A 24,239-nucleotide genomic window follows, 5' to 3' on the forward strand; every position below is an offset into this window, starting at 1 on the left:
TGTATTTTAGACAGAGAGAGAGATACGTCAAAAACTAAACTACTATGTAAAAAAAATGATACAAGTGGAGGGAATGCTACATGGGGGTCAGGGGAGATTTTCTGGGTAGGTAGATGGTGTGGTGCTTAGATGAATATCAAAGAATTAATTAGTATTTTTGGCAAAACAGGGCACTGAGGGGGTCACTCCAGAGGATGCTGCCTGTGTTGCTGCTAGGTCTAGAGCAAATAAGGAGAAATGGATGTTCTTTGTCTTTGTCTCTGTCTTGTGCATACACACTCATTTTCACACATGTGTGCATACACACACACACACACACAGAGGCATTCACTTACTTCCCTATACATTAGCCCCAAGAGAAAGTATAGAAGAAACTTCACAAATTTCTCCAACCCACTCAAGTTTCCTTTCTTTTCTGGAAGTTATAAAAATTTTGGCACTTACAGTGTAAGTTGGTCATGGGGATGGTAGTACAGCATGGAGAATATAGCCAATGATTCTGGAACCTCTTCCTATGTGGACAGATAGTAACTGCACTAGTGGGGGTGAGGATTTAATAACATGGGTAACTGGTGAACCACTGTGATATAAACTTGAAACTAATATTAGATTGTATTTCAAGAAACTTTGGCACTTCGTTATTTTCTTATGTTTGTATATATTTCAAATGGATACTCAAGGAAACTAAACATTCCTGGACCTGAGACCCTTTTATAGTTTTACAATACTTAGGATGATGTTACGTATATAAAATACATATTCCTTAAACACACACCAGGCTCATTTCTTCCTAAGGGCCTTTGCTCTAACTGTTTCCTTAAAAATTCTTATTGAAGTAAGTAAATAATAGCTGCTAAAACCATTGTTAAGAGCTGACGCTCTCCAGGGGAGTCACATAAGTAGGGCTAAAAATTGTTAGTCACTCCAAGGTCTGAGGTGATTGAAAATTCTGAACTCACCAAAAATAAAATAAAATAAACCCCGATGATAAGGCCAGAAACATTTTCCTAAGGGCGAACTCATTGGCTGTCATGACTGCTCTTGTCACCCCAGTGGTAGTGAAAGAGTTCTTAGATTATCCCCTCACTATAGATATAAAAGGGGCTCTCAGTAACTCCAGCTGGGGCTTCAAAATGGGGTTACCCTTCTCTGTGTATTCTAGACCTTATTGCAATTCCTCCTAATGTTTTCATCTGAGTGTCTCACATCACGTGTGTGCTCACCGACCGTGTGACATCTGCTTTTCTCTGCCTCTCTTGCTCTAGCTTCTTGTGATTGACTGCTCTTGTCACCAAGGCTGGAAACAGTGCTACCAGGACCCGCCAAACATGCTCTCAGTGCTGTTACTACCCACTGAGGGTGCCAAAGCTTCTCCCCTCAGCTGCCCAAGGCTGCTCCTTAGCTGTAGGTACCCAGTGTAGCAAAGGTACTGATGTCTGTGCTTCCGGCATGTGTGCCCAGTATCTTCCCATCATGGGCACCTTAGCCAAAGCCAACTAAATGTCCTTCCAGTGGCCCTGAAGTCTGCTGATGTGGGCACCATCACCCATTGCCAGTCCCCAGTGTTGAGGGCACTGATGTCTGCAATATGGCACCACCATCTCTGCTTACTGGTAAAGTTGCTAGTACCAATTCTGCCGACTCCTTTTGTTCCCAACGTCCCTAAAATTCATGATCTGCTTTTTTTATGAAGCTTCTTCCTCTTAAGGCTCCATCTGTGGGAGCTGGGCCAGGGTCCAGTCAGAGCACCAGATCCTGAAATCCATTCAGAATCACCCATCCCCTCTGACCCTCGTCTGTTGTCCTAGAATCAAATACCTCCTTGGCCCCCTTCTTTGAGCAGAATTGTCTTTTGAGGATCCTGGGTTTATCATTGAAAACAGGCTCATGCAAGACCATCCAGCCAGTCATGCACACATCCCCACACGTTAGATGAGCACGGCTCTATTCAAGCTACGTTCCATGTCATGCAGCTGCAGCCATCAAGCTGACAGATTCCCAGTCCATTTAGAGAATAAGACGCGTTTTATTTTGTGTTTCAGGAAATCACCAGAATTGACCATTTCTTACCCCCTCTACTCAATCACCCTGTCCAAGCCACTAGCCTCTTTCCTCTGGATTACTTCCTCAGCCTCTGAACAGGCCTCCCTTCCTCTACCCTTGCTTCTCTATGAGCTGTTCTCAACAAAGCAGCCAGAGGGATTGCGCTGAAACAAGCCAGATCATTTCACGCCTCTGCTCCTGTTCTTGCACTGGCTCCCCATTTCTATCAGAGTGAAAGCCGAAGTCCGTACAGAGCTTTCGAACATCCACCTTATCTGGCCCCCGATTACCTCTCTCACCTGCTGCTCACTCCTTGCTTCCTGCACACGCTGCTCCAACCCCATTGGTCTCCCTGCTATTCCTTAAACACACACCAGGCTCATTCCTACCTAAGGGCCTTCGCTCTACCTGTTCCTTCTCCTTGACCTGCTCTCCCTCTAGTTGGCAACACAGCCAGTTCATCACCTTAAGTCTGTTCAAATCTTGCTTCTGAATGAAGCTTCCCCCAACTACCCCATTTACTACCACACCTCCCCACTCCACACTCACCCTCTAGCACTCCCAATCCTCCTGCTGTATTTTTTTCACAGTACTTATTGCCTTCTGATATAACTTTCTTCCTTATTATGTTTATCAACTATTATCTGTCTCCCTCACTAAAGTGTAAGGACTGGCACTTCTACGTGTTTTGTTCACTGGTACACCCAGAATAGAGCCTGGCATATAGTAGACATACTGTAAGTATTTGTTGAGTGAATGAATGAAGGAGTAGGTAAGTGCATGGATGGATGGTGCACAGGTAGGTGGGTGGTAGGTCCTCAACTTTGTCACCCGATACTAATTTTTGGCCACCACATAAATGATATCCTTTGTACTTCCCTACCCAGGCAGAATGTAAATCACTCATGTGTACACTGCTAACTTTGGTTTTATGATGCATCTATCTGTCTGAGATATTTCAGTGGGTGATGGTATTATGTACATGCCTGGAGGCTCTGAGAAAGGATATGGTTCTAAAATATCAAATAAAGAGAACTGATATTAAGAGCGTTCATTATCTTCTGAAGACTCAAGTTTGGGGAGTTTTTTTAGTTTAGACTAATAATGGGCAAAAAAAATTTGCCGAATGTTAGTAATTTAAAGTTTCTGTTTTGAGAACAAAGTAGTGTGCTGCATAACCATCAAATAGCTACATGAATGTCAGAGAACATGTACTGTCAGAGGGGAAAAAAGTGATCCTGTGTCTTTTTCTAAATATCATTCATATCACTGGGAGAGCTAGAAAATGTGCATGATTATAAGCAGTGTTCAGCACCTTATTCTAGTTGCAGTAAATCCTCTTCATCTTTAATCTGAGCCCTTGTTCCATAAGAGAGCTTCACAACAAGGAAATAAATAAAAACAAATAATGATGTTTAACAAAGGGCCCTAGCGTCATCATTATCTCAACAAGGATCTTAGAAATGAAAAGATGCTAAACACATGTCCTTTCATTGAATTTTTTTAAACACCCCTTTTACCAAAATCTTCAGGGAGAAGGACAATAAAATCACTTGGCCCCAGCGACCATGTGTATGCATGTATCGTGGCTCTATTGGTCTTTCCATCCACATCCCCACTAGCCTTATCTGGCAGGTAACTGTAGACAGTAGTGACTACACATGTGCATAGATGAAGCTAAAAAGACCTGTTCCTCACATAATGTAGGGGGGGCACGGGGAAGGCAGTACAGCACAGAGAAGACAAGTAATGACTCTATAGCATCTTACTACACTTGATGGACAGTGACTGCAATGGGGGCTTGATAATATGAGCGAATATAGTAAACACAATGTTGCTCATGTGAAACCTTCATAAGATTGTATATCAATGATACCTCAATAAAAAAAATTTTTAAAGACCTGTGCCTTACTGGCAATCTCCTTGCACAGCTTGTAAAGTGATCAAGAGATTGTTTTGTAGTTGTTGCTATCATGGTTGTCATTTTTTCTATCGTGATTTATAAAACTCATCTGTTGCAGCAACTTCACTCCTTTAAGTTTCGGCGAGTCCAGCACTGTTGATCAGAGGGAGTGACCCCCAACCCTGATCGCTAGAGGCTGGCTAACCTGGCTAGTCCTTCTGTTTTGTTCACCAGCTGGCTGTTCTTGGGCTCTCGGGAAACTGACTGCCCGTGTGTTGCAAACATTTCCTCTGTGCACTCTGTTGTCTTTTTCTTTACTTCCAGTTTACTCCTTGGTCCAAGACTTGTCAAAATAAGGGATACCTCAGGCCCTCTCTAGGCTACATCTACTTAGTTTCTTTTATTCATGAAATAAAAATCACAGGGCATTAAGAGACCGTGCCCAGTCTGAAGCGCTTTACTTTCCCTTTAATCCTCAAAAACCAAGTAATATCCAGATATCACCTCCACACTGCTGCTGCCCTATTCCTAAAGCTACCAACCTCCAATTGTCTGAACACTCAAGGGACCTCAAGTTGGCAAGGCTCAGCTGGTGGCAGGAAACAAATAGAAAAGTTACCATTATCTGCTATTTTAAGTCCCTGGCAACATCCAAATACAATTCACTTACTGCTGAGAGTTTAAGTTTCTCCCTTTTCTTTTATAGAAATTGTATCCATAACAGGGTCTGACTCTAAACAAAAGGGACTTCAAGCAACAGATTCATACATGTTCCATATCTCCCTCCCTTGCTGCGTCTGTACAGCACAGAGACCTCATCACCCCTTGCTTCCTAGCAATGGGCACAGTGTGTTAATCCTTTCAATCCCCACAAAAGGAATAGCATTACATGGAGAACCCATAGTCTCAGACTCCATAAGAGGCATTTTCCCAGAGATCACTTAAAACCCTTCACCAAATGAGATAATGTGTGTGAAACTGCTGTGGGATCTTTAAAGTCTGATATGATTGTTCGGTGATGTTCTCATCATTAACAGTCCTATCCACTTTGTGGACGTGTTTCTCCTGGCAATGCAACACTGTGATAGCACTTAGGTAGTGAGGGATAGACTTTCTTCTGGGGCCCTGTGGCCAGTGGATCTGCCTTTCTCTTTCATGTTCAATCAGCCTTTTAAGAGCCACTGATGAAACAGCCCAGTGACATCTAAGCCCAGGTCTCTGAGTCTATAGATCTGATCCTCGCACCACGTGACAGACCTGCTCTTGGCTGGGGCTGCCCTGCACACTCCCTGTCCTCAGGGCTGCTGTTAGTCCAAGTCTCAGGGAACAGCAGGACAAAGCAGAAGGAGCTAGAACAAGGAGCGGGAATAGCAGAGGTTCTTGATGATATCAGCTGTCACATTGCAGAAATTCTATCAGGGAGTCTACTAGTACGGAGGACCTCCAGGTGAGAAGAGAGAAGCCATGGTCAGTGGCAGCTTCACAGGCAGGTTTAAGCAGCTGAACCTGGCACATCAGGGCTGCTGCAGCAGTAGGTTTACATAAACGATGCTCCAGTTTGTGTGTTTGTATCCAGGGAGTGGCATGCCTGTGGATGGCTGCCCGTGGCCGCATGAGGACTTTGACCAGCTCTCACCAAGTTCAAGCCAGGTAGCTTCTGCCCCCTTACCAACTGTTTTAACACAAAGATTATTAACCCCAAAGCCAGTTCCAACTGAGCCTCTTGTGCTGTAGTTTTCAAGACAGGCAAGCAAAATCCCCAAAGCAAAAGGCAGGCCCTCTACACCACCTCGATCCCCATCACACTCTTGGACTCTTATTCCTTTATATTTCAGACCCTACTCAGCCCCAAGTCCTCATTTCTCTCTTCTTTCTGTGCCTTTTCCCTGTACTTTCTAGAACCTTCATTTCCCTCCTTTGCTTTCCATACACACTTCTCAGAGGAATAGCTTAGATTGCACTTTCTACTCCCTCCCCGACCCAGCACAGTCTAGCTTTGGGGCTCTTCTCAGGAAGGTCCTGGGGGCCTGTTTGCCAAATTCTCTGGGCCTTTCTGCTTCTCCGTCTTAGCAGACTTCTCTGCAGCTTCCGTCAGCACTGGCCACGCCCTCCTGGAAACTCTGTTTCCCCCACTTCTCTTCATGTCTTGACCATTTCTTTTTTGGTCTCCTGCGTATGACTCTCATCTTTCACTTTAAAGGTGTTGGTTCCTCCTCAGGCCACTTCTCTTCTCACTCTACAAACCGTCTGCAGTCTCTTCCATACGTGATTTCAGTTCCACTTATGATAAAAATAAGACTTATTGAGGGCTTCTGCGTGCTGAGGACTGTGCTAAGCTCTACTTGCATTATTTTGCTGAATACCTATGACAACCCTCAGACATAGATGTTCTTTTTCTTTCTCATATTACTAATAGGAAAATGGATGCTTAGGAAGGTGGAGTTTTCTCAAGGCCATTGGCTAATAAGTGGAGGAGCCAAGACTTCCTCCTGCGCTGCTACTGATGCCCAAGTTATATGTGTCCTCAGACTTTTCCCCAAAATTTAAAGCACTATTCCACAACGTCTTTAATTTCTCAGGTCTCAAAAACCTATTCATGACATCTCAGTCTATTTTCTTTTCTTTCTTAGCTGGTAATATCCCCATGTACCCAGATATCAAACCTAGAAAGTTGGGGTTTTCCTACATTTCCCCCTCTTATTCCTTGTATAGTTGTCACAAAGGGATGGTGGTATGATTGACAGAAGGATGCCAACACATGCCATTAAAGGAAATGAAATTTATTTTAATGGCAAAGAATGTGAAAATTTACGGCTTCACAAAGTAAGAGACAATGCCATATACTGTCAAATGGAAGTAAGCCTGCCTTTAAATGTTCCATGTGAAATTACCTTCTTTTCAATTCTGTTTGTGTTAGAGGAAAGGCTAAGCTGCTAAAACAGAACCTCCTTAAAATAATGGCTTCAAGAAGAGAACATTTCTCTCTCTGACATCGTGGTCTTGAAGTGAGCAGTCTGGGTTGACCAGTTGGCTCTGCTCTATGCCATTCCAGAAGGACCCAGACTTTCCACCAGGGATGCCGTCATCCTCTAAAGCGCCACTACTCCAAGTACAGTCCACCGACCCACAGCGTGAGCATCAATGAGAAGCTGGTTACGAGTGCAGAACCTCAGATTCTCCCTCCAACGTACTGAATTAGAACCTTCATGTTAAGATTTCTCACATGATTCTTATGTACCTTAAGGCTGGAGACACTCTAGCATATTGTTTTGCCTGTGTCATCCAAGCTGGGCCTCAGAGACTGTTGTTCCAGCTAATGAGAAGACAAAAATAAGCAACCCTAGAGCAAGGAACCTATCTTTTAGGTTGAAGGTGACCTGGAAGTTACATGCAGCACTTTGAGCAGCATCCCATAGGCTCAAATGTGTTATCATGGAAGCAACCAGAAGAGAAGCTGGTGCATCTTGTCTCTAGTTGGGCAGACACGAGCTCAATAGAAGCCCCATTACTGCAGAAGAGAGCATAGTTTTTGGTGGAGACAAGGGCTCTCTGTTTCAGTTTGGTAACAGTTTTCAGATATAAAAATATCTGTCTAATGTGTTACTGACTTTTTTGAGTTCCTTATTCTCATGATCTAATTACCATGCCAGTATCAGGATGCTGGCTTAATAACTTGTTGCACTGAGAACTATTTTTTTAATCCTAAATCTATCATAATGTAATATCATGTCCCCTCTTATTATTTCCTTTTCCTATTGTTATTGTTTTCCTCTTGCCTTCCGTCTGCAGCTCCATCACTTTATAAGGTATTACCCTTGCCTGAACAGACAAAGCTGGTTCTGGGCAGAAAGAATGGCAGGCAATACATGTATGTCTGCACATATATGACAGACCCAGACTATTTTAAATAAAACTGAGAAATTAAGAGAAAATAAAACTGTAGTGGTCCTGTAATCCTATGCAAGGCTTCTAGATCAGTGGTTTTCAAACATTTCTTTTTAAAGCAGAGAAAGCTTTCCTTCCTCTTCTTACCTGTGTAAAACACTGAAAATATGGGTTATTCTGGTTGAAGTAGACTAGGCCGTCTGAGCACCTGAGCTGGTCAGCTGCCCCAAAGTGGCCCCCCTTGGAGCCCCAGGACTCCACAGAGCTCTGTCCTGGGGCCAGTGATCTCTGACTACTAAGTTACCCATGTTAACAGTCTGTCCTCTGAAGCCAGATTTGCTTTAGGAGGCTTCTGGAGAAAAGTCAATGCACATTTGGGCAGAAAAATAAGACATCAAGAACAACAAGGAAGGTGCTGGTAAAATGTATCAGTATATCTAAATTTTCCCAGGACTGCTTCTCTCCGATTTCTGTCCCAGCATAGATTTTCCCAACTTTGGGACTCAACTAGTTGATTCAGATTGCCTTGTTGTGAACCTCTGCTGTGAATGCCTGCTGCCTGCCCACCACCCTGCCTCTCAGATTATAGACTGTTCCTGACGCCCATTCATGCTTAGCAGAACTGCAGGCCTGGCAGCACCTGGTGTGCCTCTCTCTAGCCTGTCCTGCTGGAGAACGAGTCTCATCATCACTGATTTGAGAACCCAGTCACGGTGCTCCTTGTGGGTGCTTCTGACAGCTCATGGAAGATACGTGGATGCTGTCTGACCTCTAACTACAATAGAAAGTAGACTTTAATAGAGCCATAATAGAATTGTATGTAAATTAATACAGAAACTAGCAGAAGGTATAATTCACGTTGACTTGGAAGTAAGGGTATCATTGGAGAAGTCTCACAGAAGAAGTATCTAAACAGGACCTTTTAAGCTATCTCCTGTTGATAGATTTCAACGGACGAACAGGACAATCAGCCTTCCTGGCAGAGGGAATGGCATAGCAAAGCTATGGAGGTATACTAATTCTACAATGGATTATGCCCCCACCATCACAAAATTAAAAATTACTTAGTTTAGGATTAGTAAGCATGCAGTACATAGATGTTTACTAGATGACAATCAGATCGCTTGAGAAGGTTGTTGATGTTAGCTTAGCAACCCTAGATTTCTCAGTCTCAGGGAGATAAATTTGCCAATGGATTCATAAACTAAGGACTTTAGATTATTTTATGTGTTAACTTTTCTAGATCATAGTACCCAGACATGTGGTCAAACACCAGCCTAGATGTCACCGTGGAGGTATTTTTTAGGTGAAAATAAATCTGTAAACTTTGGGTAAAGCAGATTACCTTCGATGATGTGGATGAACCTCATCCAATCGGTTGAAGGACTAAAGAGAAAAAGCTGAGGTCTTCCAAAGAAACAGAGAGAATTCTGCTTCCAGACTGCTTTCTGGCTTGAGCTGCATCCTTCTTCCCTGGTCTCCAGCCTGCCAGCCTGCCCTGCAGATTTCAGACTTGCCCGATTTGGGACTTGTGCATGTGTGTATACACATCCTATTGGTTCTTTTTCTCTGGAAAACCCTAACTAATACAAATACCAAGAGTTTTGACTTAAGAGCTTGCCTTTTTGGAAGACTGATGTTAGCAACGTGAGATAAGCTGGACTAAAGGTGGGAAGCCAAGTGGAAGCCTATTGCATTCATTTTTGTAAGCTCCAACAGGAACCTTAAGAACCTAAGCAAGGTGGTGGCAGTAGGTACAGAGAAGAAGGAACAGATGGAAGAATTGCTAAGGAAGTAATTATTGTGCAGCACAGTAACCATTCTGCATATCATTAAATATGCGTCAAGTTAATTTTGTAACTTCATTTGGTTCTAATGCTTTCCTCTCTGCAGGTATGCGAAGCCTTCATAATTTATTGGTCATCTGTTCACATATGTTTTAATTAAGAGTTATCATTTCCATGAGAGAGAGAGACTATGTTCTGTTCTGTACGGTTCCACAGCATTCATCAGAATAGGCACTCAGTATTTACAGAGTGGGCCGGGTTCTCCTCACTCTTTGCTCTGTACTCTGCCACCATCTCTGCTTCCCACTGAAAATTTCCCTCCCTCTCACCTCCTTCAGGTGGGTCTGGGAGAACACGCCTCACAAGAGGAGCAGGATGGCTGAGCAATCTGTGTTCAGTGAGATACTGATGTGACTTTTTTCCAACCCTGCCTTCAACCAAGCTCACATGAGTCTCTCCTTACGATGTTTCAGTGTTATCTAAGACATATCCAGTCACTTCCCAGTCATGTAAAAGATTGAAAACTGTTCCAGTCCATTGAAGCCTCCAGCTTTATTTCTTTTGCTTTCCACCACCCACCCTCCCCAACCGAGTTTAGGCTTCCCCCACACAACTGGTACCTCTCTCTTTGCTGATTCCAAATTCCTTGGCGCAGTGGCAAGAAGGAGGGATTGGAGAGAAATGGAAACTTGTTTATATTTAACGGGGTTTGCTTTGCAGAGCTCTAGGGATTATCCCCACTCCTGCCCTCTGGCTAACAGTGACCACCGGTGGCCTCTTTGTGGCAGCTGGCTGCTCTCTCAAGAGTGGTGTGTGAGTGCTTGGGGTGCCCTGTAGGGACCCACGATACTGTCTCTGGTATTGGGCATCAGACTCTGCCCCAACTTGATTCATCAAGACTCTCTAAGCTTGCCCCCAGTACCCACTGCTGGGGGGCTGAGCATTTTGAGTGGCTAACAGAAAGACCTCCCTGACAAAACAGTTCCTTTTGTCAACTGGGACAACTGAGGCTGGGGTGTGAGTTTTCTGAGGCTGGGGAGATTGTTCAGGATAGTAATGCATGCTCGATTACTTAGTAAATCCTGGAGAATGGCCCTAGCCCCAGTATGTTTGTAGCTCTCCGTAGAATATGAAGGTACTTAATACCTTTGAGCTTGTGCTTCAGGTCCCTAGTCTCCGATTTCACACATATGTAGCATCCAGTTATTTGCAACTGCCACTAAACCTCATTTTTCAAACCCTGACTTGTCATCTGCATGTGTAGCTCCTGTGTAATAAACATTGTGAACAAACATTTAGTGAGTAGCTAAAATGTGTCAGTCAATGTGTAAGTGAAATACACAAGTCTGAGGCAGTTCAGACTCTAATGCAAATAATAAATTCAACTGTAACTTCTACATAGGGGACAATCAAACCTTAAAATGGAAAATAGATTGAGGAGTGGAGCAGTAGGAAGGAGGAAAGGAGAAAAAGTAACTTAAAAGTGGGAAAGAGTAAATAGAATCTCAGAAGAAGAAAAGAGAGAGAAAAGCAATAGAAATACTTGAAAATGTAATTGCCTTGACTCTTGATTGATCCTGGCTAGAAGAAAAGAAAGAAGCTACAAATGTTTGGGGACACTTGGGGAATTTTAATATGGACTGTAAATTAGTTATAGTTTCGTCAACATTGGATTTCCTGAGTGTGATGATACTGTGGCTATCAAGGAAAATGTCCTTGTTCTTGGGAGATGCAGGCTGAAGTATCAAGATGTGAAGTTTCATGATGTTTGCAAATGGTTCAGGGGGAAGAAAGTGTCTTTCCAGTGGTTCACCTAAAATAAAAAATGTATGTGTTGTGTGTGTGTGTGAAGGAGAGGAGGGAGAGAGAATGGTAGAAACCAAATGTGGCAACCCGTCAACCTTTGGTGAGTCTAGTGCCAGGGTATTCTGGGAGACATGGACATGTCCCACTGACGTCTCCCTTCAAGGAAGGACTCGCCCAGCAGCAGGGGGAGAGGTCAGCAGAGCCTCCAGCTGTCTAACTCTCCAGGGGCTGCCTCCGCTGCAGAGAGCAACCTCAATACAGTCATGCTCTTCCCAGGGCAGCTGCCTCCAGTGACTGGGAAGGGAGCACAGAGGCCCCAACATTTCTGCCCAGCACAGGCCACTAATACCATAACCTGCTCAAGAGCTCCCCACAGGGTTCCAGAGGCCTGGTCAGGCCCCATCACAGCTCAGCTTCTCTTCTGTCCAGCTATGCTCCCTCGGCCCTTCTTGCACGGGTATTGATCCCTAATAAACACCTTGCATTTAAAAAAAAAGAAATGATGGAGTAACAAGAATCTCAAAAATAAGAATACTGCCTGTGACAGAAAACCTAACATATTTAAGATTAAAATCTGATTCCCTGATGCCCAGACTAATCTTTGCTATGCTCACAAATCAGACTCCTATAGATTTACATGAATATTTATCTCCTTGAATCTCAAGGAGGAGGAAAATCTATGTTGTATTTTGCCCAGTCTTGCTGCTCCCATCATGAATTGCACTGAAGGATCCCATCAGGTTGATGAGGAGCCAGCTGTCCTTAACAACTGTAGTGTGAGATACATGGAATGGCATATGCAAAGCAGCACAAGGCTTAGAAGGGAGGTACTTCAAAAACCAAGAACTGCAAATTCAACTGAAATTTCAAATAAAAGCTAAAGGACTAGAATAACCCATATGAAATTTTAAACCCAGAAGTTTCTCTTGATTAAATTACTCTCCTGCTTCAATTTAAACTCAGAAACATTATGTTGCTCTCACACTTCTTTGTTATCCTAAAGTAAAAAAAAAAAAATCTGTATATAGCTGACAAAAAATAGGAGCCTGTCTGCCAGCAAGTTCTCTATTCATGTCTAATAACATACTGTAGAATCAATGCAGAGCACATGGTCTTTAAACACTCAAAAGCCCCTTCTTTACTGGCTGAACATGGCAGTATGTTTTCTCCAGTATGTTTGCACTACCTACAGTACATGGCTTGCATAAGCATCAGTTCCTTTGGATGCATAAGTCATGCAGTATTTTCACATGCTTTGATGTTGTGCATATGAGAATTACCATTTATATTTTGGGAATGCGGTTCCTTGTGCCTTCAGCATTGAATTAATATTGCTCAACGAACATCATTTTAAATTCTATCCAAGATAATGCCAATAATGTCTATAACAGAAGTTTGACATAATTAGTTCTCTCAAATATGGAGTTGATTTAGCACCTCAATTGGAATATTCTGGGTGCATTTGTGAAAACTAATTCAGCATGAAAATTATTCATTAATAATTTAGATTTGGGCATAAAGTATTTGGGTTTTTCTTATATTCTCAGCAAGAAAGATCTGTTGCTTCCTATCAGGTAAATTTCCAAGTGGCAAAATGCATCCTGTTTTGGGGACATAAAGTAAACAATTTAAATTAATCCTAATGTGATTTTATTCATTACAGATGAGACCCATTGGCCACGATGGCTACCATCCCACCTCTGTTGCTGAGTGGCTGGATTCCATTGAACTCGGTGATTACACCAAGGCCTTTCTAATTAATGGCTACACATCGATGGATCTGTTGAAAAAAATCTGGGAGGTTGAACTTATAAATGTAAGTTGGTCTCTTAAAGACACCTTAGCCATTCAACCCTTGATGAATGAAATTCCTATCATATGTTGGTAACTTTTGTTTTCTCCATAACTGGACATTCAACAAGGATTTACAGATATGCCTCCTGTTTTAAATATATGGCTCTTAGTTCCAGTCAAGCTCCACAATCTTTGTCTTTTGAAGTATTGATGTAGGGAACTAAGAGGATTCTCAGAATGTTTTGTGTTATCTAAGAAAATCTTCCAGGCATTTTTTGTGCTTTCCATTTTAGGAAATGTTGTTGTTTAGGATATGGATGTGATAACAAGTAGATTGCCATTCTCATCTTTGTTCTTACTCACTGCTAAAGTTTACAGTTATCATTTTAGTCTTCTATTTCTGTTTCCTTGTCTCTATTCCTTAACTGCATATATAAACCCCATACTTGAAGAGACTGCTTTTGTTCTTATTAGATAGCTGCTGTAATATCATTTTTTTCTTTTCCAGGGCTTATGTCTAGTCTTAAGTTATCTCTGTTTTATTCATAAGCTTGGCATAGATTTTCTATAAAAACTTGTCGACGTATGTTGCCATGTATTCAAGCCCAAAGAGATCAACTAAATCTGCATAAATGGTTTTGACATTGATACTTTCCTCATTTCATTTTTAATGCTATTTTATTTCTAATAGCATAGGAATGAAAGAGATGAAAAGATAATATACAGTTATCTTGCCTTTATATTATATTTGGCATCATGAATATCTCTTTCCAAAAGTGAATGAGGAACCATTTAATCTTTTAGAGAATTTCTTAAATTTAAGCTTTATATTCTAATAACTATTTTAAAAGCACTCATAAGCTGAAATATAAAACAAGTAAGTTCTGCTGATTCAAAAGCACTTTGTTCTACTCTTTATGCCACTTTCTTTCCAAATGGAATTCTCCACATTTTGCATGTCATTGATTATTTTAAATGATGGTTAGTAGTTGTAACTAATTACTCTTTGCTTTTAAAAATCTGTCTTAAAAATTACATCTTTTCTAGAACATCTTATAAAAACTTTTTAAGCTAAAAGTCACTTTAAATGGACAAATTCTTGGCTCCTTCTTCTAATTTGCCATCAACCACTCTTAGATTTCTGTCCTTATCCCCTCACAAAAGCCATCATCATTTCAGAAGAAACTCGCCATCTGGCTACAAGCCTCTGATTAATTTTGTCCTTAGGCTGTGTAGCAGTGGAATTAACTGCAACTGTTTTGCTTTTCGGTTACATGGAGATTTCAGGTCCTCACTGAGAACTGGATGCCCCGCCCATAGCTGCTCTTAGCTCTTTGTTAAAGAGGGAACTTCCATAGATGAAAAAACATGCTTGCTATGAAACTGTATTCTAGTCAGTGACACAACTTAATATCTTTATATAACATCTTCTGAATAATATCTCCCTACTGAAGAGAAGGTAACAATAGACAGCAATAGCCCATGAGTCACTCACCTAACTGGCATTAGCAGTAATCCCCCATAGAAAAGAATGGATTCTAATAGAACTCTATTATAAAGTGTTTTCATTGAAGCAAGACTGTGTGTCTCTCCCCAAACGCAAGTATTGGGGCTGGCTTTTAAGCTGTGGACTTAGATCCATGCTTCCCCCAGTGGTGTGGACACCAGCAGCCTGGAGACCCCTGTCCGGTCACCGTGGCCAGGCTTTGTGGACAGCTGCAAGGACCTTCGGGACTCGGATGCCAGAAGGCCTCAGGTTTAATGCCAAGGCTCCAAGACTGATCCTCCACCACCTACAGGGCCAACCAGGCTTGAGCTGGGACAGAAGGATAGCCTTTTCCACCTGCTGACTCTTGAAGTGTTTTCCCTTTAGCTCCATTTACTCTAACACAATCTGACTTCGGTCTGAAGAGGGGTGCCTGTCACAAGCATTGTATCAGAGTTGGAAAATAGAGTCACTGTGTTTTAGACCTTGAGACCAAATTCCTCCAGCTGGAGTACACTGCCTGCATCTAATACCAACCAGCATTTTTTCCTTCAAGTGAACTGATAGAATTTAAAGTTTGTGACTTTAAGGGAGAGTTCACACTCTTGATGGGGAGGCTTTACAAGCCATTTAATTCCTTAAATATACTTATCATAGACAAAAACTGATCTGTACCATTAGGCTTGGAAATCAGAGAACAAAAATTTTATTCCCATTAGGGCTGCTAACAAGAATAGTTCATTTGATGGTTTAGGATTGTTGGGTTTTAAAATGAGAGAAAGGCACAATGTGTGTCTGCTGCCTTACAAAGCTTTCAACTGGTGTCAAACTCAAGACATGTATTTGTCCCAACCAATAGGGGAAGGTGTGCCAATGTAAGGAAAATATGTAATATATAGACCAGTGATTCAATAGTTAAGTATCCATAATTTGTTATTCTCTGGCCTAAAGGAAATGCACAGTCACCTTGATTAAAAGCAAAACTTTTTAGGGAAATCACATCCTGTATTGTTTTAAGGAAACCAATTGGCTCCAATAACTGGTGTTTATGTAAAGTGAAAAGAGAAGTCAGGGGTAGGGGGTCTTTGACACAGAGGTCTGCTGCCGGAGGGGAGCACAGAGTGTGAAGCGGCTGACTGCTAATGTGATTACAAAGAACTTCAGCATCATTGAATAGTATTGATTAAGCCTCCAATTTCACAAGACATTTTGCATGATATTAGACAAATAGTGATATGTTCTCAGTGAGCCTACTAAGTTTATGCAGTGTATTTTCAGGAGGAAATGAAAACTATACAAAGTTGTGACTTGGGAAATACAAATACATTCAAAATTATAATCTTTTCAAAAAGTCCCCGAAGTTTTTTATCTTGGTGGAGTACATAATTGCCTTTGAAAAACAAGATCATTTGAGTAAACTATTAAAGGTTTTGGTCACAAACTTACCCAAAGTATAGGGATTAGGGAGAGTAGTGGAAATCTCGTATCTTAATATCAGCGTCGTCCGCGGTGGAAATCAAGCATAAAGAAACTTTTAAGACAAAAGGTATTGCCAATTTTACAGGCCCATGTGTGTCCATACTTAGAGAATGAAGTATGTGCCAATAATTGTTCCTTTATCCCCTAACTTGTGCTTCATACTCAGATATTTTTATCAATAGTTCTGTTTTGCCCTTGTGTCTGTCACTATCATTAATAGCATCATCAGTACTACCTTCACTTTTATATTGATATTTTAGTGTTACACGAATATGTTAGAGAGATTGGCAGGCAAATTGTTCCCTCTGCAGATGCTAGCTGGATCTACCTCTATCTTGAAATATAGTCATCTCCAAAGGCTTGTTAAAAGAATTAAAGACTAGTGAACAATACAAAAGTACATGAATATTTTTTACTCAGAAGGTCACTCAAGCCTTGTATATGGCGTGGTACCAAGTTTACACAACAGTTCCTGCTACTATTGATGACTTCAACAGCTTGGCATGGAGGAAATTTTAGATAAAAGGGCTTCATATTTTCTGCATGTATCATAATTAGGAATCTCCATGAAATTATCCATTTTCTAACCAAAAACCAAATTATTGCAATTATGAAAAACTGTTAATTTATTTGCCAGTTTGTGCTCACTAAAGGGAGTTTGGTTAGGCAAAATAAATTTGAGCACTGTCTAATTTATTAATTTGTGAATCTCAGTGCAAAACATATCATTAATTTCTTCCCATTGGCTTTACCGTTATTTACCAAAGAAAGAATTCTATCCCAGGTTTATAATATTCTGTAACACTGATAATGATAAAAGTACCCACTGAAAGAACAAAATAAAATTCAGGCTTCAGTGCATTTTTAAATCTCTGCTCATTAAGTACAAGCATAGCTTTAAAAATCTAACTACAGTGGTTGGCTGTGTTTTAAATACCTTTGGGTAAAACCAAATAAAATAATTAAGGTAGTGATACCCATATGTGTCCCATGAAAATCATTTGACTTATTTTTGCAACACTCAATTGATTAAAAGATCATTTACTTTTTGCCTAATCGCTGCTGAAAATATACTTACATCACTCTTTTGTTTAGGACTGTCAGTTTTATTTTTGTTTTTTCTTTTGTAATGTTGCTGATTTAATTTCTACCTTTCCAGGGCAATTTTTTCATAGTCTAATCACTTGGAGATGTGCTAAGAATTTTCCACAGCTAACATTCTAGTTTTGTGTCACATCTTTAATAGTGTGATTTTATTTGCTTTAAGTGCTGTAGAAATATAGTCCTGTAGGTACCAAATGAGACTCATTACTTGCTGTGATGTTTTTACTTCATGATCAGCATTATAAACCCACACTCCTATCTACCCTAACCTCATTGCTATAACTGCAGTTAAATTTCCTCCCCAGAAGTCTTTTTTGCATTGTGAATGGGTGTGTATGTACGTATGTGTGTGTGTACATGTACTGGATAAAGGCAAATGGTAATTTATACTCCCAACCAAGAATAATAATCAGCAAATTCATAAATTGCAGGGGAGTTATGGAGAGGATAAATGTTATAATTCCTTTTCCAAGCCAATTATTTTAAGTAAAAGGTTATACCTTCACTATAGGACATTAATAAATGAAAAAAAATCATTTCCACACCAGGGAAGCTACATCATTCAATACTTCAAATGTTAACAACTTTAATCAAAGCCAAAGGCTTTAACTAAGTAATTGAATATGAGTATTCAAGTGTAGAGCAAACTTTTTAAATTATCTATGGACTTAAGCATTTCATCTATACCCATATATAGTACAGTTGGCTTGTCACAAGCCTTCGGGACAGTAGACAAAACCTCTGAGCTTCAAACGTTATCAGTTCTGTATCAAGTAAAGCCCCTGGACTCTACCACTCCTGCTCCTTCATGGCATCTAAATTGCAAGCTTTTCCAGGAACTCTCTAGAAGTTTCCCTCACTTGGCCCAAGTTCTGAATAAAGCATCCTTCTCCCTCCCTCGTATTAGATAAGCAATCCTCTCCCAAATAAATACCCACTCTCCAGTGATTTTTAACCCTTACATGTATGACCTGGAGGTTGGTGATGGGCTAACATTGGTATTATTGACTCTACATTTTTTAGCATATTTTGCATATTTTAGCATATATATTCTACTCTCAACTTTAGAGCCTTGACCTAAACTGAGACAGAATTATTCCACAATAAAATATACATAAACACTAAAACTTCATTGGAAGCAATATAGCTTTTCTTTTACATTTAAAGTGAATTGGCATACTTGCAGTGCCTCAGGGTCAATATTATGGACATTACTAAAGTGTTAATAACATAATTAGCAAAACACACACACACACACAACATGCACATACACACAATCAGAATAAACAAATCATTTGGGCCTAAAGAGAGAGTCTTAAGCACGCAGCAACAACTGAATTTTATAAAGAACCGAAACCCTCTGATTACAGCCATTTATGAACCATCTTTGTGCAGAAAGGAAAATCACACTCTGAGTATCTAGAAATTTCTGCCTTAAAAAAAAAAGTTACTTTAGTGGCTCTCTGTTGTTTTTCCCCATCCATACTTCATTCACTCTTCCCCTGATTAAAACAAAGCATTCCAAATTTCATCTGAAGAAGCCACCTCTATCCTTCCACATTCCATGCCTGGACATATGACCCAGTTGTAAGCCATCTCAGCATTCCGGCCTTTGTCCCACTCCCACAGGCTGAAAGTATTCTTTAATTTATTCTTCATAATTTGGGGTTCCAGTGCAAAATTAAAATATGGGGCCCCTCTTTCAAAAATTATTAAAAATTATAAGACAATGAAAGAACATCAAGCCAAGTACAGACTCCTTCAAAGTGCAGGTCCTGGTACAACTGTACAGGTCACACAACTAGGAAGCCATCCCTGCTCTTCAATCCTTTGTGTATAATCATATTTCTATCTTTTATCATTTTTCTTCTACCTGGAGGTCTTTCTTCAACATTTTTTATAGGATTGGCTGCTGGTAAAATAGTTTATTTTACCTTCATTTTTGAAAGATATTTTTGCTGGATATAGAATTCTGGAGTAACAGTATTTTACAGATGTCCATGTACCATCCTCTCTTCTGCATTATTTCTCACAAGGAATCTGCTGTTATCCTTTCTTTTATGGTTTGCTGTTATTGTTCCTTTGTACATAACATCTTCCTCTGGCTGCACTTAATGGTACCCACTTTATCACTGATTTTGAGCAATTTGTTTGTGATGTACCTTGATGTAGTTTTATTCATGTTTCTTGGGTATAGATATTTTTTGAGCATCTTAGATATCATGTCTGTGTTTTATCAACATTGGAAAATTTGGGGTCATTATTTCTTTTTTTTTGGTTCCCCATGAAGTTCTTATATTTCTTTTTTTAATAGCAGTATAACACACACACACAAATCTATATGCATCATAGGTGTACAACATAAGGAATTTTCACAAAAAGCACATACATGTAACTAGCACCCAGAACAAGAAATGGAAAATTACTGGCCCTCATGGCTCCTTCTAGTCTCTAGTCCTCCCATGCTCCCCAAAGCAATTACCATCCTTATCCTAATAGTAGGGTTTAGTTTTCTTGTTTTGTACAGTATGCTCTTGCATAGAGCTTATTTCATTTACATTACATTGCATGTAGTTGCAGGACTGTTTATTCTCTCATTGTATAATGTCTTCAACTTGTTTTCAAACTTTATCAGTTCTGTATCGAGTAAAGCCCCTGGATTCCACCAGCCCTGCTCCTTCACAGCATCTAAATTGCAAGCTCTTCCAGGAATTCTCTAGACGTTTCCTTCACTTGGCCCAAGTTCTTGATAAAACACTCTTCTCTGAGATAAAATGCACATATCATGCAATTCACTTATTATGTACAACTTGATCCTTTTTAGTATATTCCAATAGTTATGTAACCATTGCCACAATTATTGTTTTTAATTGTGGCCAAAAACACATAAAAATTTCCCATGTTAACTGTTCTTAAGTTTGTAGTACAGTGGTGTTAACTGTATGCACATTGTTGTGAATCAGGTCTATAGAACTTCATCTTGAAAAACTAAAACTCTATATCCATGGAACAAAAGCTCCCCTTTTCCTTCCCCCCACCAGCCCATTGCAACCACCATACTACTTTCTATTTCTGAGAGTTTGATTACCTTAGACACTTCACATAAATGGAATAATATAGTATTTGTCTTTCTTTCACTAAGCATAATGTCCTCAAGTTTCATCCATGTTATAGCACATGACAGGATTTCCTTCTTTTTAAGGCTAAATAATATCCCATTGTATGTACATCATACATTTTCTTTATGCATTTGTTAATAGATATTTAGGTTGCTTACACCTCTTGGCTATTGAAGATAATGCTGCAGTGAATATGGGTGTGCAAATATCTCCTCAAGATCCTGTCTTCAATTCTTTTGGATATATGCATAGGAGTGGTATGGCTGAGTCCTATAGCAGTTCTATTTTTAAATATTTGAGGAACCTCAATACTGTTTTCCATAGTAACTACACAATGGTCATTACTTCTTAAAATCTTGTTTTCTGTGCCAACTTCTTTCTCCTCTCCTTTGGAAATTCAAATCACAGGCTATTTGAAGTTGGACTATAGTCCACCAGTGCTCTATTATTTAAAAAAATTTTTTTCTCTGTATTTGGATAATTTCATTTGGATAATTTCTATTGCCACGTCTTCAAGTTTACTAATCTTTTTTTGTAATGCCTAATCTATACTATTATTAATATCCAGCATATTTTTCACCTCAGAGATTGTACTTTTCATCTCTAGAAGTTAGACTTAGTTCTTAATATTTTCCATGTCTCTATTTAACATGCTTTCTTTACTGAACATATTTCTAGAATATGGTTATAACAATAGTTTGAATGCCCTTGTCTTCTACTGTTAACATCTGTTCTGTTTCAGGTCAGTTTCACTTGATTGGTTTTTCTTTTTGTTGTTCTTGGCATGCCTGGTAATTTTTACTGCATGTCAGACATTATGAATTTTACCTCGTAGGGTGCTGGATATTCTTGTTGCTGTAAATATTCTTGAGCTTTGTTCTTGGGCACAGATAAGCTCCTTGGATATACTTTGGTCCTTTCCCGTCTTGCTTGTTAAGATTTGTTTGGCAACACCAGACCATCATTTTTCATCTATGGCTGATACTGCCACACTACTGAGGCAAGATGTTTCTGAGTATTCTAACAATGCCGTGTGAATTTCCAGGCTTCCCAGTGTGAATAGTGCAGATTAGTCCCACTAATCTTTATTCCCACTGATCTTTTCAGGTTATTTTTTTTACCTGGTCTTGGGTAGTTTTCTCATGCGCATGTGCTGATCTGTGCTCTCTCTCCTCTCTAGTCCTCTGCCCAAAAGGCTGTAGCCACTTTAGTCTCCCTCCACTCTTTCAGTTCAGAGTCTTCCAAGCTCCCTGGTTCCTCCTCCCTCAACCATGATGTCAGAATTCTCACAGTGGGCAAACCAGGGCAACTGTAGAGGTCGCTTTGTTTCTCTTCTCTCGGGGATCAGTGTCCTTCGTTGCCTCATTCCAATGTCTTAGAAACTAGTTTTTCATACATTTTGTCTGGATTTTTTAGTTGTTTCAGGTGGGTTTCAGGGGGTGGGGGAAGGGTGTATGTACAATCCCTGTTACTCCACCCTGACCGGAAGCCCAAATCCATGCTACCTTGTTGATCCCTATAGGTTGGGGCCCCCTAACTGAGTCAAACTCTTTGGTGGTGGCATCTGGGCATTAGGAGTTTTGTAAAAGCTCCCCAGGTGATTTTAATGTGCAGCCTGGGTCAAAAACCACTGCTGTAATCAGTGTGGAGCCATTAAAAGGATTTTAACCGGGAAATGATATGATCAGAAGCAGTAGGCAGGGTCCAGAAGCTGACGCCCTCAGAGACAGAGCTGACTGTGAGGGAAGAAGGAGCCGAGTCGGCCGATGCTGCTATACAGCTATTTCTAGCTGTGAAGGCATTAGGCATGGCAGCAATAAAATCTATGTGCCTCCTTAGAACCTGAGGGTATCCCTGAACTAGAAGTCCATAAACGTAGAGTCAATTTTCATCATTATAACCCCAAGTATTGGGAAGAGGGTAAATTACAATCAGCATTCAAAGGAGGCAAGGACAAATATGCTTTTCAAGAATGGCTGAAATTGTTTCAGTTTGACTCTTAAAAGGCTAAGCCTTGGTTGTGTGAATTATTTACTTACTGTTTATAAAGTAAAGGGTAGACCACATGGTATGAGTCAGTGTTTCAAATGCACCCCCTCTTCTCTGATCTTTATCTGAGAATCAGGTCCCCTGACTTTGAATCCCATTTCTGCTGGTCAGTATGTGTGACCTTCAGTCATTTAGCACTCGGGACCGCAGTTTCTCATTTGTAAAAGGAAGATAATAACATCTACCTCACTGGCTTCATAGGTTTCCTATGAGATTCAAAAATCACACAAGGGCTTTGTATCATCCCTTTCTCTTCTCTCCCTATTTGATTTTTCTTTTGCCTCTAATTTTTTCTTTCTCTCTCCCTCCTCTCCCAAAGTTAGGCTAGGAGCTGGCCAGCTACCACAGAGCATGTTTCCACAGCTGAGCTGCTATTTCCTTATTGCTCTCAGAACACGCCCATGAGAACAGAGAGAGCCCTGCTCAGTGTGCAAACACTGGCCCTGGAGTCACTGCTCAGCCTCTCTCTTTCCTGTTCCTGGTTGCAACCTCCCAGCTCATTGCTCCTGCTCTGGCCTCTCAGCCTCCCATCTTGCCCAGCAGGTGTCATCTCTCCCAACCAGCCCTGTCCAAACCCTCACTGCGTAGTGCTGCTCAAAATCTGTCCACCCCCAGACTGGGTAAACATGAGAGGTAATGACTCTCTCTCCTTTGTGTAGCAATATTCCTGACAAGCTGCTGAGGGTCTTCCCTCCTTTTTTCTGATTGTGCTGAGGCACAGGATTGCTAGTTTCTTTTTCTCCTTCAGCTTCATAGCATTGACCCTTGACTCTCAGTAACTCAATCCTCTTTATTCTAGAATCAAAAGACCTTGGCTCATAGTAGGGTAGTGGCTCAGAGATTAGGAATATACTCATTCTCAATTTGTCACCATAATCTTAAACCTTTATAGAATCTGTTCTAAAATTTCATCTTGATCTGTAAGAGTGAGAATTTCTGACTGCTGTTTGAAGTAGCATAGTATTCCTTTACATTGAAATTTCTCCTTTTATATGTATAGTGTATTTATAATGAAGTCAGTTAATTTTTTTGTTCTGTATTTTGCTCAGGTTTCTAACATGGTTTGAGGACTTTTGTTTCAGAATTCTCTTCTGCAGATATTTAGGACAGAGCCTGTTGCTAAGGAGCTTAGTATATGTTGCAGTTAAATAGGTAAACTTGGTAAATGGCTCTATGATTCTAAAAGCTTTGAGAAGGGAAAAATTATAATGAATTATTCTATGGTATAGAAAAGAAAAAAAATCCTCCATAAAATGCAAATATACTTGTCATGCTGTTCTCCTGGAGAAATACTTTGGGTCTTCTTGGAAAAAGATCTGAGATCATATTGAAAAGATAAGCACCCACCTTCTTAGATGAAATTTCTTTGAGTTCTTTTTGTTAGAAGAAAACTATTAAGAAATTTGAGGCCTGACATGTGAGCTGCCATGGAAAAGATTGACAATAAATAAAGACTCAGAGTAAATTATAAAGATGAACAGCATCAACACAGTAAGTCTATAATATTAGTGCTAGAATCAGAGTAAATCATAAAGATGAACATTATCAACACAGTAAGTCTATAATATTAGTGCTAGAATCAGCCCCGTAAGAAAATAATTCAGAGCTGGGTGGAGAAAGGTGAGGAAGGTGATTTTGTAACTTCAGTTTTATATCTGCTTTAAAGATGTTTAAAGTTTATTTAGAGTTTAAGTTTATATATTTTACTAAAGAGATGTTAAATTGGATATCTGTAGTCTCAAATTATTTTTGAACTCAAGCGAAGAGCTATTACCTTGAACCTC

General features: G+C 40.3%; 1 protein-coding gene across 8 annotated transcripts in view; it reads left to right on the top strand.

Annotated features, from left to right (window-relative positions):
- The window catches only part of ANKS1B (ankyrin repeat and sterile alpha motif domain containing 1B), a 1,001,987-nt gene that overhangs the window by 719,102 nt on the left and 258,646 nt on the right, over positions 1-24,239 (top strand). For all 8 annotated transcript variants that reach the window (XM_036891074.2, XM_036891080.2, XM_057486481.1 and 5 more), the window contains one exon: positions 13,088-13,240. In XM_036891074.2, the coding sequence (XP_036746969.2) occupies positions 13,088-13,240 (153 nt within the window). The remainder of the gene's footprint in view (positions 1-13,087; positions 13,241-24,239) is intronic.

Source organism: Manis pentadactyla, chromosome 10 (genome assembly GCF_030020395.1).
Source record: "Manis pentadactyla isolate mManPen7 chromosome 10, mManPen7.hap1, whole genome shotgun sequence".
Lineage (NCBI taxonomy): Eukaryota > Metazoa > Chordata > Mammalia > Pholidota > Manidae > Manis > Manis pentadactyla.